At 27.9% G+C, this 18,160-nt stretch overlaps 1 protein-coding gene across 1 annotated transcript; it reads right to left on the minus strand.

The window, feature by feature from the left end:
• Positions 1 to 6,446: 6,446 nt before the first annotated feature.
• On the minus strand, positions 6,447 to 13,507 carry LOC126554496 (uncharacterized). The gene is given in 12 exon segments (XM_050209569.1): positions 6,447 to 6,613; positions 6,698 to 6,709; positions 6,712 to 7,037; positions 7,117 to 7,449; positions 7,632 to 7,815; positions 7,912 to 8,123; positions 8,192 to 8,323; positions 8,428 to 8,611; positions 8,833 to 9,139; positions 9,233 to 9,582; positions 12,382 to 12,498; positions 13,375 to 13,507. Coding segments are annotated over 12 exon segments (2,457 nt in total).
• Positions 13,508 to 18,160: the final 4,653 nt, after the last annotated feature.

Here is an 18,160-nt window from a genome sequence, read left to right on the forward strand (position 1 = left end):
TATACGAGTAATTCGTTCGTTATTTTCGATCAAGTTCAAAAATAGACCCCCTGTAATGTTTGTGGTGACAATTGCTGTTCAAAAGCCCCCCGTAATATTTTTAATGGTTTCCCAATCACTAGTTTCCCTATACCGACATACTTCTAATGCTTTGCCAGTAATCCTAGTATTAATAAATTTCACTAATAAGGGTATAGTTTCTTTATCTACGGCCTCACATGCATAATCGCATGCCCGTATGAACGAACAAACGTCTTTTGCATCGGCGCAAATTGGTATCATAGCAGTGACCTGCTCAATTGTAGCCTTTACACCAGACATTTTTGTTCTTTGCTTCCTTTTCACTGGTCCTAATTCTGAATGGATTAAATTTGGTGTACTACGTAACCCTATTAATCTTTGTTCTACTCCTGTATTCGAGTCTTCTTTAACAGTAGTATCTAACAAACTTTTCCCTGTTGTTTTTTCCTTATTAATTCCCTGTGTAGAGTCGCTACCCTCTTTCATATTTACACTTATGTTTACTAATTTATCTACTTCAATATTTTTATCTAACTCTACTTGAGTTCCAATTTCTTTTGTTGTATCTGTTTCTTCTTCCGAACTATTACTATCGTTTTCACTATAACTATTTTCTTCCTTTTCCTTATTCATACGTTTATTTTTATACTCATTTATTATAGCTTAAATTAATTATATTTTATTTCTTAAATAAATTATTTATTATTTTTTATTATTATTTGTTTTTCACAACTTATTATTTTTCCCAATTATTAGTTTATCATTAATTTCTTTTTTTTTTTTACTCTAGGATTTTTTTATCTTCTCTAAAATTCACAATATACGTCAAGTAATTTTTAACACGTTAGGCCTTTCTTGCCTATAAAACTCACAATTATTTTTCAATTATAACACGGCTTATTTCTGCCTAATAATATCTCCGATTATTGAAATCGCTAAATACGGCTCTTCCCGGCCTAAATAAATTCACAATTATTTTTTCCACAAAATACTGCTCTTTTTGGCCCAATAAAATTCACAACTATTTTTCAATATACGGCTCTACTCGGCCCAATAAAATTCACAATTATTTTTTTCAATATACGGCTCTTCTCGGCCCAATAAAATTCACAATTATTTAATTCACAATATATATGGCTCAAATCCGCCCCAAAATAATTCCTTTCATCAACTTTTAATATATGGCACTTTTCCAGCCTAAATAAATTCAACACTTTTAATTCTCAATATATGGCTCAAATCCGCCCCAAAATAATTCATTTCATCAACTTTTAAAATATGGCACTTTTTCAGCCTAAAATAATTCAATATATAAGGACTTATTACTTACCTTCCCAATAATTCAATAAATAAGGTCTTAACTGCCTTCAATAAAATTCTCAATTAATATTCTCTTTAATTCACAAAATAAACTTTTTTTTTTGCGTGTTCCTTGACGTATAATTCACTAATAATTTTTTATTCAATAAATATGTATTTCCGTATTCCTCACGTACAATTCTCTCTAGATAAAATATTTTCCTTTAATTATAATTCCTTTTTTTTTATTTAATAATATATTCTTTTTTTTTATTTTATTTTATACTATTCTTACGATATTTATCTTAAATAATTTTTTTTCGCATAAAAAAAAATAATTTTCTTGTAAAAATATTTAATTTTAATAAAATAATTTAATTTCCGTAAAAAAAAAAATTCAAAGTAATTAAAATAATTTTTCTTTTCTTTTATATTAAAAATATATTTTTTTTAAAAAAAAAATCTATTTTTCTGCTATTATATAATTTTATTTTAAAACTTCTAAATTATTATTTTTTTCCTAAAAAAATTTCTATGTCAAAATATTTTATTTATTTAAAAAAAAATAAAATATTTTTATTATTATTTTTTTTAGATTTTTTTTTAACTTATTATTTTTCCTGAGAAATTCTTTATGTTACTTTGTTTTATTTTTAAAAGAATAAAATATTTCTTATTTCTTAAGATTTTTAATTTATTAATTTTCCTGAAAAATTATTTATGTCTTTTTTTTTAAAATAAAATTTAATTTAATTGTTTCTCGAAAAATTATTTATATATTTTATAACTAAAATAAAAGTTGTACTATATTATTATTAATAAAAAATTTTTATGCGTAAAAAAAATATTCTAAGTGTAATATTAAAATATTAAAATTATTTAATGGTTGCGTTTTTTTTTTTATTTAATTTCATTAAGATATTTTATTTAATGTTTCACCGGGAATATATATATATACACCTTCACAATTAAAAGTAACTTATACGATGGAGTTTTTAATTCCAAAGGAGACGCGAACAGAGTTAGACGCTTAAAATTATTTTACATTAAGAAAAAAATTATGCTTACACAACGATGGCTTGAGTCGATGCGTCCATTCTTCTTGATTGCTGAGCCGGGTGTTACTTGTTGATTCTTTCCTCTTTCGGAGTCGCTGAAGTTGACGTTCTGCAGTTGTCTTCTTCAACAGTGATTCGTTGCCGAATGTGCCTCCGTGAATTCTTTGAAGTTGATATATTTTAATTTTTAAAAAAAATATTTTTCCCGAAAATTTTCTAAGTTCGAAAAAATAAAATCGTTCGACCAAAGAATTCTTATTTGAAAGAATCCTACCGACTGCGCCAAATTTGTAACGTGCCACGTACAATCAGTTGAATTGATGTCGATTCGGAAAGGTTGTTTTGAAATAATGAAAACTCTCGAAATTATTCTAAGTGTTTTTATTTAAAAATTATTCTAAGTCCAATTAATTGAACTTGTGAAAAATATTCTATGTCCAAATGACAAAATTATTGATCTGGGTGACGTGAAGGTGCTCGTTCTAACTCTGGTGGATCACGTCTGAATTGTGCCTAATCTGGACCCCCTTTTATATCGTCTAGGGACTCCCGCGGTACCCTCAGACTCCTGTTGGTCTTCTGCACCTGCATCCGCTTCTGCCCACGCTTTGCGTCATCCGGGCGATAGCGTGCGTCAATTATATGACTATAATATTCTATCGGGTGAGTGCTTCCGCAACTAATATACTCTACCGGGTGGTAATTACGTATCCATAATATGTCACCGGATTATTTGTTATTACCTTCCTGCGGGTAGAAAGCATACGGGCGATGATACTTTCGATTGGTTTTTACCTTTTGTTTTTAGATTCGGTTTTATTATACTCGATCATTGCTTGCTTGACTGCTCACCCTAACATAACTATAAGGATGTCCTCTATGCCCCCAATGTTTAGAGTATTGTTGGCTATAGTAATTTATATATTACATTTAACTATCAGAGCACGTTGCACTAACTATAATGATAATCTTGACACAATGACACAATATTATCACAATACCTATTCTTTTTCTTTATCATAATATTATTATATATTTTAAAATAGAAATATCTGTACAATATTTGAAAGTTGATGTATAAATTTTATGATCAAAGTTAAAAAACAATTAACCCTTTTGGGTATACACCTATTTTTTAAATTATATTGTTAAATAATATTGATGAGCAAATGATGTAAGACCTTTTAAACGGTTGATCCGCAAATGATATATAACCCAAAATTCAAACGATGCGCAATCGTCTTACAAAAAAGGTCAAAATTAACAATAGCGATGCGCAAATGACAACCGGCGGGTAAGACCCAATACCAATTAATTTTTTTATGGTAATATACCGAACAATTAAGTTACAATTCACAACATAAAATATTGTAATAATAATATTAATGTAATTATTGTAATAATAATTATTATTAATTATATTGTGTTTATATTGTACATATTTTGTACCAATTGGCTATTAATATATAATAACATATTATTACAGGTACTGTTCTATTTATAGATGGGGGAAAATATCATTTCATTTCTAATATTTGTTATATCTCGAGAAGCGATAATAACCCAACTGTTCCGACTTAAATACAGAATTAATAACCAAACAGATAGGGGGCCATTATAGGAAAAACGCTATACCTGTATTAGACCTGTTGTAACGTTTATCATGATTGAATGAAATGTACCTATTCGTACATTGTGATGGGTATCGTTCATTCGTATTCGTACAGTAATTCCGTAACCTTGTGCGTAACCGTATTGACTATTTTGTACTTAATTTTATTTTACTTATTATTTGATGTTCTTGGGAATACATTTCTTTTGAGATTGTGATTTAGATTTTTAATAAATAATTTAGTTCAAATATGTTTGAAATATTTAAATTTAAATCAAAAACAACTGAAGAGATACCGAGAGATACTACTGATCAGTGATCAACTTGAAGTATAAGTTGTCGACGATTCGAATTTAGACTTGGGTGATTTAGAGTCTGGTCCTTAAAGACTATAACTAAGGTTAGGTAGTGAATTTATGTACTAAAAAAATATTTCACCTCAAATATTTCCTAATTTTTATAAAATGATACAACTTGCTTTAACATAATCTATTACTTCTACTATATGTGAAAGAAGTTTTTCTACTATGAGGAAAATAAAAACATCTATACAACAAAAATAATTTAAAGAACATTCAGTATTATGTATTGAATAAGGTAAGACTAAAGTTTTAAGTAATGAAGCTATTTTTTTTGTTTGTAAGTATTTAAGATATTGTGATAACGAAAATCTTCCACGATTTTGATGAGTGATTTAATGTAAAAATTGTCCCTACGGGTCTGTTTGGCATCTAATATTTGAGCCCCCTTCAATATTTCATATAGAATCTCCGCCTATGGGATTAATTATAGTAATTCACGATTAACTTATAATTTGATGTAAATAGTGTAGTAATTTTGTATAGTAGTAACAATAAATATAATTACTTTCTGTGATGCAGGAAGAATTTTTGTATTCTTCAAATAATTTTCTACTAGAACTATCTTTTATTTTTATTTCGAAGAGTTCCTTAACCTTGATGTATTTTTGTTCATAAGAATTAATAAAGTCTGGGCATTCTGATTACAATTTTTTAAAATCAATGTCAACCTATAATAAGTATATCATATAACATTTTTATTTGTAATTAATGGGTTTGTATATATATTATATAAGTGAAATTGGTAAAAAAATTGATTGAACTTACTAATCTAAACCCATAAGGCAATGTGTAAGTCTTCCACATTCCCATTATTTCTTTTGTAGAATTAATGTTTTGAATGGAATTGAGTCGGTAATTAACAGTTTCCTTCCACAACTTTTCCAAATCATTAAAATTTGAAAAATTATTATTGTTTTTTTATTTCATCAACTGCATATTGAACACTCTGTTCCGACTCTAATAACAGTAAAAGAAAAAAAAATCAGTATTTAAAACTTAGGGTAAGGTCAAGAATAAGGTTTCTAGTTTCTTTATATTAGAGTAGTTTATGATATTATTGCAAAATATAATAAATCAGTAAGTTGAAAAGTATAATACAAATGCATCAAATTAGGTACACAATTGAAAAGGCACTGCACTTAAATAAGCTAAAGAAACATTTTTGAGCCACTAACTGTAGAGGTTTGATTTTGTAGTTAAATTAATAAAGGTAGTGTTTTTGAATAATTATATATACTATGTAATACCAATTCAACTAACAATTTAAAATGTTCTATATAATCTTACCAAACTCTGTGCAATGCTTACGACCACTATGTTTTTCTTGATTTCTAGAAGTCAACTTTGTTGCCACTAAACCTGTTGTCTTAAGAAGCCTTATAGAATTATAATATTTAGCGTATAATTTTCCCTTAGGGTTTTTATTTGAATCGTGCTTCATAAAATACAAATACCCAACTATCCTACACATGCACCGTCAATTTTATATTAGTATTTGATATTTGTATATAATTATATTATGAACATAAGATAATAAAACAGAAAAATTATAATAATAATATTACAGTAGTAATATTTAAAATTCCTTTAATGGTACATAATCATGTTAGTTACATGTTGTTAATTTACATACAATAAGTAAACATATACTTACATTTGAATTACTGCAGTTCCAAAAATCATTAACTAATGCTAAATCTGAATCATTACCAATTGCAGCATTATCATTCATTTTGTTTCTTAATAAATAATATATATATATATATATATATACATATGTACAAATTACTAAATTAGGTATAATAATTTAAGTTTAAGGCTGTTGAAAGCGGACCGTTTTCAAGGGGTTGGATATAGGCAATATTCTATAATTTTTGTGATTTGCTGTGTGAGTGTGTGCGTAGTGACTGATCATTAGTGTGCGTGAGTTCTCCGAACGCGTAATTATTATGTTTTATCAGTAAAATAGTTTACTAATAATTTTATTTCCGCCGCAGCGCGTAATAGGTAGTATTGACAAGACAGATAATACACATAGTTATCGATTTATTATACTACAAATACTTATTATAGAAAATCATATTTTTAATTTCATCAAGACAGCTTCTTTTCTGATATACCGGACCTAATTGGTAGTCCTCGGTCAAATCTCGGATCAATTATTTCAGGCAATAAAGAATCCATGTAAAATGTCGTTACAAACGGTTCGATTTTTGAATTCCAAAATTCGAAGTCTTTTTTTATTTTGTCTACTATAAAACCTAAAATAAAGACGTTTATAAAGTTGAACGTATAAATTATAATATTTTAGATCCTACGTCTATTATAATAGTCATATAATAAACCTTTCGGAGTCCCACAACAAAATAACAGTAGTTCCTCTCTGTAATATTTAGTTGCGCTTGAACTTGATAATAATAATTATCAGTTTTTGTTAGAGTCACTTTTATACCATCGGATATCATGTACTTTATTTTTTTTTTATCTACTGCATCTTCTGGAGTATATTCTTTTATGCTTGGAGGACATTTTATTTCGATGATACCGTCTTTGCCTATTAACCCGTCAGGACTCGCTGCGAGATATGGCTTACTTTTATGAATAAACAATCCTGATGGTTCGATTTTTTCCTTTATGGTTTTTTGGAATGCATTTCGGGCAACTGATTCATTTTCAATACCATACCTTGGAAGAACATTTTATAAAATTAGTAATATATACACTTACTATTATAAAATAAATAAAATAAAAATAAACTACAAACCTAGTAGAAGAACTTCCTTGGAAAATATCATATAAAATATATTTTACAGTATTCGCTCGCGGAGTAGTAGGTCTTAATTTACATACTTTGCCAAAATTTGATGCCGTGAGTCGTTGTTTTCTAAATTTTTTCCAATCGTCATTTTCTTGTTGTCCGATAGTATTTCTTTCAATCTTAACTATTTCATCGACGGTTAAATAGATTTTTTTTAAAAATGCATTTTTTTTGGCATCGTATTCTTCGAGTGGCATATCAATTATACCTATTCCAATGTCTACAGCTCCATAATCTTCATCTGGTCCAGCAATACATTTTTTTTTCTTCTCAAATTTTCTATTAATTTAAATAACAGGTAGATTAAAAAGATATATTTTAGAACTACTAAAGTAAGTATTGTTGTTTATAATGTGTTATGTTATGTATTACAGTATATTATATTATTAGACATATTATTGCACCTCATATTATTGTAGGATACCTCTAAATGGTTACAACTTAAATTAAATAATTTATACCTGGCTTTTTCAAAATTTAAACGTCGACCAACTCTACTATGCTGGTTTTTATTAATTTTGTTTACGAATTTTTTAGTATATATTCCAGGACTTATATTTGTAACTTTTTTATGAAAATTATTTAAATATTTTGGACCAAAATTAAATGATGAAACTGCAGCATTACATCTTGCACTGTATGATCCTAAAATAAAAAATATTTTTTTATGTGATTTTATTTAGATAGGTATGTAATTTATGTTGAATTTAAAAATAAATAATTCTAAATTTAAACTTTTACCTCGTAAAGAAAAGTTCACCCTCTTTCCACCAACAAATTTCGCTACTACGCTATTAAATCCTTCTACAGCATTATTGTTTACATTATAAATTAAGCTTTGAGCATGATAGGCAACAAAATTTTTAGCTCCTGATATATCTGCCCATAAACCGCAAGTTTCCATTTGAGGAACTAAATCAATTTCATTTTCTTTTGGACCAGTGCAAAAATAACTAAATAAAAATAACAATTTTAGTAAAATATTTTTAATAAGTGAAAATTTTGGTTATAAATAAATTACCTTGAACATTCAGAATGGCTACCAAATACATGAAACGGACTATTTAAAATATCTTTTTTTAGAAGAATTACTTTTTCATTATGCGTCAAAGGCATTTCTTTTCTATGCAATATTGCCTTTGTAATCGCGCATCTAAAACATTGAATAACATATTATTTTCCTTCTCAATACAACATATTATAATATTTTTCTTTATTATTATTTATGTGTATAAATTTACCTAAATTTAAACATACCTTAATTTAAGTCGTCTATCTTTTAATGTTTTTCTTAAAAATCCTGGAACTATAGTTCCAGAAGAACTTTTACGACGAGATGATATGTCTACAATTCTATTACAATAGTTTCTTAAAATATGGTTCATACCAGTGGCGCAACCAGGGGGTGGACTCCAGGTCCGGACCCTCCCCTTGGCTCGTACTATTAATTATTATATTATAAATTAATAAATAAAACGCCATTTTGGTTTTTCTTTGAGAAATGTCTATATTAGCATTTAGCATTTATTTAATATTTAAAATAATAATACTAATTAAAAAATATATTGTTAATATAAATATGTATTTTTTATAAAAATTAAGATGGTTTATTTTGTTGGACCCCTCCCATGAAAAATTCCTGGTTGTGCCACTGGTTCATACATTCTATTTTTTTTACATCTATGTCGTGATCAGCGTAAGGTTTAGCAAGTATTAGTTTCTTCATTACACTGGAATCTCCATCTCCGATTAATTTATTATATATTAAATTATGCATAGTTACACTTTGACAGAATCCCTCGACAATTATATCGGATTCCATGGCAGTAGAAGTCCCATCCCAATTGTTAAAACACTGATGCGATGGTGATTCTTTTTCGCCATTTTCATTTTTTTGGCAGACTGAACAGTGTTTATTACTTACACCCATAAAAAGAACTTTTTTGGTCCTGTACCCGATGATAGACGCCTAAATAATAAATTAAACAATAATGTATTACGTAACTAAATATAAATAATTAAAGTACTAAAAAATATTTTTTAAATATCTGAATGTACTTACTACACCAGACAAAGCATTATAGCCACTTTTATAAGATCTCTTCAACCATGCGCCATCAGCTATCACTGTAATTAATGGAATTCCTTTTTCGTTCACATTATTTTCCATTATAGCTAACGCAGCTTCTTCTTTGCCAGCATCGATCATTGCATCAAAAGCCAAATCTTCGGTGTGCTTTTTTACATTATTGTGATACTGCTGGTAACTTGGATTGGACATATTCGGCATATTTAAAAATGCTGTAAAAGTGTCCAATTGGGAAAATCCTTGCCCAGTATTCATAACTGCTGTAACCATTGCTGTATTTATGCACACTGATGAAGAATCATTACTTTCACTGGTTATGATTTCTAATTTGTTGCATATCGTACATTTAAAAATAAATTCGGAATAAAAACCATTTTTCTTTTCATTTATTAAAGTTAAATCTGCAAATGTGCAGCCAAAAAGTGGGTGGTTGATTTTCTGAATCGAATTAAATAAGTGATTTATATCAACAATACGTCTACCACCACAAATAAACCTAATGGGAATTAAAATAATAAAAGTAAAATTAATACTATTTACTTTGAGAATTATTATTTTGCTTATAAAAATTCTTATATGTGGGTTAATATAAGCTATAAATGTTATTAATGACATACAATAATTTTGATTTTTATTATTTTTTTTAATTTTTTTTATTTATTTCTTGAAATACAAAATATGAGTGAATTGTTCAGTCAATAGTATATAATTATATGTATTAATCTAAAAAATATTATTTTGTTCTAAATATATACATTATTATACCTGTTATTTTTATGTTGATCTTCATAATATGTTTCATTACTCTGATTTGATGTATTTATAATCTATAAAAAATGGATAAATAGGTATATATACATATAAATTGGTACCACCAAGATTTAAAATAATTATAAAATCACATTTTTGAATAATTTTCCGGATTATTGCTTATTTCTGAAACGTTATTGCTGTCATTGTCGAGTTCTTGATTTTCTTTTTTTTTTTTTACTTAAATTTGCCAAATTGTGCTTCAATTTTTTTCGTTTAATAAATAAATTAGGACGTTTTTTATTACCGAAACGCCAATCACTCATTTTTACCACAAAAAAACAACAATCGGTAGTGTGTTAATTTGGAGAACAAATAAACGTGCACGGACTGAATCACGATGGCATACTGAATAATATTGTATTAGAAATTTTGTATATTATCGTGATGTTAAACATTAAATGTCAAATAATTTTTCCCGCCTTTTTCGAATGAACTATGTAAGTATATTATAATATAATTGTAAATAATAAAATATTATTATGTCTGTCTGAGCTATAATTGATTTCTTATCGCCCGTATAATAGTCAACAACTCATGTAAGATTCTTTAATTCTCGGAAATCCGTAGCGTACATACGCGTAGTCACACGTCACTAAATTTTGCAAATAAAAATGTTTCAATTATTATGTGGCTATGAAAATCCAAAAAAGAGAAAGAAAAGTTCATCTAGTACCAAAAGTCCGATTTTAATTTTGAAAAAATATTTGAATTTGTTATCTCCATATCTATGTTTTGTAGGAAATAGATTTTCAATTTTTTATATAGTTTAATTAATATAGTACCAAATTAATTTTCATTTTTTTTCCAAAATTTACTTTTATTATTGTGTTACTAAAAAAAAAAAAAACCAAAAATCGATTTCCTACAAAACATAGACAAGGAGACAACAAATTTAAACATTTTTTCAAAATTAAAATTGGACAACTGGAAGTATATTTTTTTTACTTTCGCTTATTGGTCTAAATGCACACAAAAACGACCCGCTTTCAACAGCCTTAATGGAATTCTTTAAGGCGAATCATCAATTTACCTGATGATACTTCATTAATATTTATAGGAGGGACACTAAATTCATCGATACCTAAGATCAAGCAGTTATTTAATATATTCTTGTTTATATTAACTTCAAATGCCTGAAGGTGTGAATTAAAACCTTCTAATTCAATTTGTTTAGTACATAAATATTCTTTATCAATAGATTCATGCACAACAGCACAACTATAATTTCATCGATTTCAAATAACCAGACCTGGTCTGTAAACTTGGTAAGATAATATCCTTTTTTGTACAAAGTTCCAATATATTCTATTTGGTTATAGCATGAAAATTGAAAATTACCAGAAAAATAACTATTATAAATCATTTCTCTATCTATAGGTATGCTATTTATAAAATGTTTGTGTTTTAATGAAACATTTGGTAATAATGTGAGCAAACTTAAATTGAAATTTTTTTGCAAGAGTTAAAGTTATTTTTTTTCTAGAAGATGTTGTACGAGCATACATCTTCAATTCTTTATGTTTACCCTCAAATCTAAAACACCAGTAATGCCTAGGTGGTCCAGATTGTTCAATAATAGAAGGATAGTGAATTAGAAAATGATATTTTGGTTTTAACGTATCATTAAAAAAATGTGTATACATAGAATTATGTTGGCTTATTAATTGTTTTAAATATGATATTGTACTTTCAGTATACTTGTATGATAAAAGAATATGAATTATTTTAATAAAAACCAAGTAAAAATTCCAAACTTCATCATATATGGGTATTAAATCCCCTATCATAAGTGAAAAATAATGAACAAATGTCAGCATCTCCCTTGCTGTCATTTTTAAACGAAATTTACTTAAGTGTAGCTCTGTGATTTCGGGAGACAAATTTCCACTTTCAAGTGGTCCATAGTTGAAATTTTTTTTTCTTAGGTTTAATGTTTCTAAAGAGAATATCTGTAAGTCAATATAGTACTTTATTATATGACACAAATTATAATGACAAACACCCTCAAAAATGTCATGCATGATATCAACAACATAATTTTGTGTCACATGAAAACTATTTAACTTATTTAGTATTGATTCTTTATAAATACCAGTTTCGCTAAAATTATTTAAAGCTACATCTTCTGCATAATTTCCCATAGTACGCATAGATGCACTATTTTCTTCACATAGATTATGGGAAACTAACTTGTGTGATTTGCAAAACCTACAATAGTAATTAGCAGAAAATGATTTACTAAACTCAAGTAAACTATTTAGGACCAAGTTATCTCCTAATACTAAACCAAAAATGAATTTGTATATTACCAAATTCAGTAGAAATACTAACACCTTCTTTTTCTATACTGTTCATCTCATTTATTAACTCTAGTAAACAAGCATCATTACGAAACTCTTTTATATCAATTGCTTTAATTAATGCTGCTAAAAAAATGTTTGATAGTTTAGAGTTATTTTCAACAAGGGGAAAGCTATAATAAATAGCAGAGATTGATTGAAAACCAGCATGTGATGATAGTGGATTGTTAATTTCTACATCATCATATATAAGAAGTATGGAAAAACTAACCTTCCTTCAAACTGCCTTATTTTACTTTGCCATAATTTATCTTGTACAAAATTAGAAATAGTACTATTATCTGTTCTGAGACTCTCTACTCTATTTTTCATATTTTTTAAATTGTCACCATGTTCAAAAAATTTTTAAATTGCAATTTTAAAGGCATTAGAACACCTTTAGTTGAATGTTCCCTATAATTAAGAGTACCCCCGATATTAACAGCACACATCTCATTATTAATTGTAAATTGTTGTATACTTGTCAGCAGTTTTTTTTCTGCATTTAACCAACGTATCAAGCAATACTCAGTGCTACAATACAGAAAAGGGTCTTTAATTACTAATTCAAGATTATTACATTTAGAAAGTTTAATAGGATCTTGGATTTCAATTTTTACTACATTATTTAAAATTGATGCCATTGGTTTTAAAATATTATCCTTTATTCAGTCTGTATATTAATGACATCACTATTATTAAAATTATTATTATTGTAAAGACTCAAAATAAACTGTACGGTAGATTCATAAAGCTGTTTGACAAAATTTTCGAAATTAAATCCATTAATTATAGTAACACTATTGAAAACATTAACACCTTGGTCCTCAGAAATCATCATATCACTACTTAAAATTGCATTATTTGTAACATTTTTTTGATTTTCTGGCACAATTGAGATATTGCTAGGTACCATTTCCATATGTTTTTTATTCACGTGCCTTTTAAAAGATGACAAGTTACCGAACGATTGATTGCACGAGTCTTCACAACAAGTGTAATTACTGTCAGGCATAAGAATGTGGAACACTTTATAGTGAGCCACTAATGCTGGTAACCATCCTTTAATAGATGACTTACAAATATAACAAATCATACTTATTGTTTAAAATAAGTGTTGCTACGGCGCATCGTTATCGTCATTATGCGATATGCATAACAACATGGCGGTGACTAGTGTGTATCTCTCTCCCTTTTCTTCGTCCCCAACCATTACTCGTTAGGTATTTATATTATATTATTACGTAAATTAAGTTATGATTAGTGTTATCGTTGTCACTTGTCGTAATATTTGTTTTGTTTTAATGTCATGTGTTCAATATTTTTTTTGTGATTATGCGGCCAACGCCCTTTTCTTATCAATTTAGTTTTGTATATATATATGTCCGATATACAATACGTGATAGTTTTTCTTTTCTTTTGAAAAAGTATCGTTAATTTTTTTTATTAAAATATGTATGTTTATGCTTAATTGTGCCATTGAAGCAATACGAATTGTCTTCGTTAATCTCGTTGCCACTGCGGCATATATATATCACTATTTTGTATCGACCAAGTCATTGCGACAAGAAACGGTCATTTGTTATTATAATAAATTATACACCGTGCCACCATTCACGTGAGTTGTTTTATTTTTCTGTTTGTATTATTACCGTGTATTGATCTACACTAACTCGTCATTGAGACTTGAGACAACGTTGGCCGATACTAGTCAATTGCCCGAGATTGGGATTGGTGCTACATTGAGTGCGTAAGACCGCCAGCACCCACTGGGGTGTGTGAGAGGCCGCCAAGGTCTTCAAGTCTGTCCGCCGTCGGTGGTCTCGTGAAGTCATCATCCACATCGCTCATCATCATCGTAATTTTAAGTTTAGAGATTAAGTATTGCCCAAGCTGTGTGAGCTCGGTGGTTCTTGCACCAAACCGATTCCGACCGGCGACCACCTAGACATCCCACCAATTATAAATAGACTCATCTTCCTCATTCCCGTGTATAAATTCAACTTCCTTGGTCCCTTAATTGTAAGTTATTTTGGCCTCCTCTTATCTACGTCGTCGTTATTGTGTCTTGTGTTGCCTACCTCGTCAGTCTCAGGAGTCGAACATTTGGTTGCCTATGTCAAACATACCAGGCGTTATCGCCGCATCGTAGCAAGCCCATAGGGCAACAATAAATTATACTTACTTTTCGCCTGATACCGATGATCGTTTTTCAAATAACAAAAAAGAATTCTCGCAACTTCAAAATAATTGTGTTTAAACACTTAAAGCACTTTAAACGATTAAATAAAGCATGTGAAGCTGATGAATAGAACAATATAACAGTCGCGGTTGATTGATAAGTCATATTATTAATATAACAATAATCTTTTCAATCTAAAAAAAATATTGTTGTCCCTTTCATATTGGTTGTATATACTGAGTGTATACTGTTTATAAATATAATATAATAATCTATAAATAGTATTGTCGATTCAATAATAATATTGTACATTATTCTTTTCTTGATAATACATTTTTATTGAAGTGACAAAAATATAATTAATTCAACAATTATTTAAGTTAATTTGAAAAAGATTTTGTCAAATTCACAGTGTTTGCTTTATTAGCAGTCAACAATTTTGCATGATCAATATTACTAATGATTTTTCTTTGGGTGTTGTATACAAAAAATGCTTAAGGTAAATACTCGTCCCAGTTGTTGAGTTGTTTGTCGACATAGTGCCTCAAATACTCTGTTAGCGTCCTATGTGATCTTTCTAGACTACCGTTTGTTTGTGGGTGAAATGGGCTAATATTTATTTTATTTATTTGTAATAATTTACATACTTCGGTGAATATTTTACTCAGAAAATCAGTGCCCTGATCGGTTAATATTGTTTGTGGTATGCCGTGTGTACATACAAAATTTGTTACAAATGCTTCGGCAATTGTATTAGCTGGGTGATTGGTGAATAGGTAATACTATCCCCATTGAATATTTAGTTAAGTCATCTTGCAATGTTAATATACGGGTGATTTTTTAAGCATACTCATCCCATTTTTATGCTTAGATTATGCATATATTCAAATTCTGATTTTTGGAATTTTTAAATGTAATTAAAGACAATATTTTAAAGTACTTAGATTTTTCACAACATTTAAGGAGTATCCTGTGGCGATACCAAATTTGGTTTTTCAAACGAGACCATACATGTTTTAAAGCAAAATGTGAATCAGCTAATTTTTCTGAAAATTTTGACGTATTGCATTGAAATTTGAACGAAAATTTCCGGAGTTATTCTCTTTTAAATACTAAGGAATAAGGATAATAGTCTATTATAATCTATACTAAATACTTAGTATATAGATATCAACTCAATAATTATAATTCGGTATGCAATATAAAATATTAGTTTTTATATTTATTAGTAATTTTCGAAAACAAAGGAAATATGTATAAAATAATTTCCTTTCTATTTTATCGTGTACCTATGTTATCTCATAGCCTATAGTTATAACTGTATAATCATAATTATTTACTTAGAATAAAATACTAAAAAACCGCAAGTAGTAGATAACACGAGGGTAAAATAGTTAGAATATGTAATAGTTACCCTAATAGCACTGACCGTCCTAGGAACTTCCTACTTAGTACCAAATTATGTCATAGTAGGAATTTCCCGATAGGAACCGACGAGACCTTCCTAAGACTGTCCCGTCCAGGTTAACATATTTTATGGGTGCTTATGAATTAAATTGTCACTTCCTAGGAAGCTCCTAATTAAGTTCCAATTTTCCGTTTGGGTAACCATATAATCAATAATCATCATATATAATATATAATTAATAACTGTTATTATATATATACAAAATTATGATGTGTATTGTGTAACGTGTAGATATATAATATGTACAATAGTGTACATATTATTATGGTACATATTTATATTAATAGTCATATGTAGGTATATGTAAGTAAATAAAACTATGTACCTACTAATAATAAGTAATTATAACTAAATATAGGTATTCAGCTGTATTTTATTAAATACTGTATCGTTACTTTAACTTGGATTATTTAATTCAACATAAATCATAATGAATCGTAATACGAGCTGTTAATTTATTGTTATAAAATGTAACTGTCTGTAATCTGTAAAGACGCGTATGGTTGGTACATACTACAATTATATATATATTGTGTGGCAGTCTATATAATAATAATATGGTATTATAATAATATTAAATTGATAAAATATTATTTTAAGCCATTGCTAATGGCGTTGTTATAGCTGCAAGCCGCCTGGGTTTTTCTAAGTATTTTGATTACTATCTAGTATCTGCATACCCCTGCTCTCCGCCCGCTACCTACCATCAAAGTTTCACTGTAAGTGTTCGTGTTTGTTTCACCGATCATTTCGAATATTTCCCATTTCACATGTCGATACCGTGCTTACTTGTTCGACACGTTTTTCGTTTTTAATAATTTTAATATTAATTACTAAGTATAAAGTATTAATTATTAATACGCGTTGTGCACTTGTGCATTGACTTGTGCCGTTGTGTGGCATTATCAAAAAAAGTGCGTGTTTGCTGTTCACTAATTCGCCATGTCTAGCTCAGAATCTGAAGAGATGTTGAAAGAGATTGAGCGGAGTACTGATGTCAGGTAATTATAAATTATAATAATTAGTACATGTACCTACAACGATCGTACCTATAGGCTATAATAATTATAAAATTAGTTTTTCAAATCAATTACTAAAATTGCTTTTATTTAAAATGTGTTAATGTATGATAATATATCATTAGGTACCTACCTATGCATTACCTATATTATAAGTTTACAATAGATAGATTACTAAAAAAATATAAATAAATATATCTATATATCAATATAATTTTCTAGTTTCCATGTTTGTCGGTACAACATACTTATATTAACTTTATAGGTGGTAGCAAATTTATGTAAGGCAGAAGCAATTTTTGTTGTTTTAGTATAGGTAGTTTCTTACTTTTCTATGTAGATAGGTATTATTGATTATTATAGTGATAGTTAGTGTACCTACCTATACATATAAATATATTATTATCATAAGTAAAAAAGTTAGTACCTACAAGATCTGTATTTTCATATTATACATTTTTTTCCAATGTTCAATTTTTACTAGCGTTTAATTGATTGCTACTAGGTAGTAATTATATTCATAGTTTAAAAATTAATAGGTATCTACATAAGATTTCTATTGAAAAATATATTTGTAAAATAATTAAATAGGTAATATTAACTCAATAACTCCTACCAATTTATAATAAAAAATTGCGATTTTAAATAACATTATTAATTAGTAATTACCTATATTTTTGATTTTATTATATTTAATAGGGATTTACGCCCAGTAAATGATATTTCCACAAGACAGTTGAGACGTAGAATTCAAAAGCGTATAAAAAATGTAGAAAATATGTTGTTTTCTAATGTTGTTAATACTAATACAGAAACTAATGATAATCATAATATTATAAATCCGCCTATTGATGATAATGCATCTTTCAACCCTGTAGATAATTTTGAAATCATAAATCAAGAAAATAATTTTATTATTGATAATAATGATTTAAATACCACCAGTTTATGTTTTGAATCTATTATTCCATTTCAATTCAACTCAAATTTAAAATAATTACCTTTTAACGAACTATTAGCAACATGGGCAACTAAAGAACGCATAAGTCATACATCTTTACGTAGTTTATTAAAAGTTTT

Source organism: Aphis gossypii, unplaced genomic scaffold (genome assembly GCF_020184175.1).
Source record: "Aphis gossypii isolate Hap1 unplaced genomic scaffold, ASM2018417v2 Contig00521, whole genome shotgun sequence".
In the NCBI taxonomy this organism is placed as follows: Eukaryota; Metazoa; Arthropoda; class Insecta; order Hemiptera; family Aphididae; genus Aphis; species Aphis gossypii.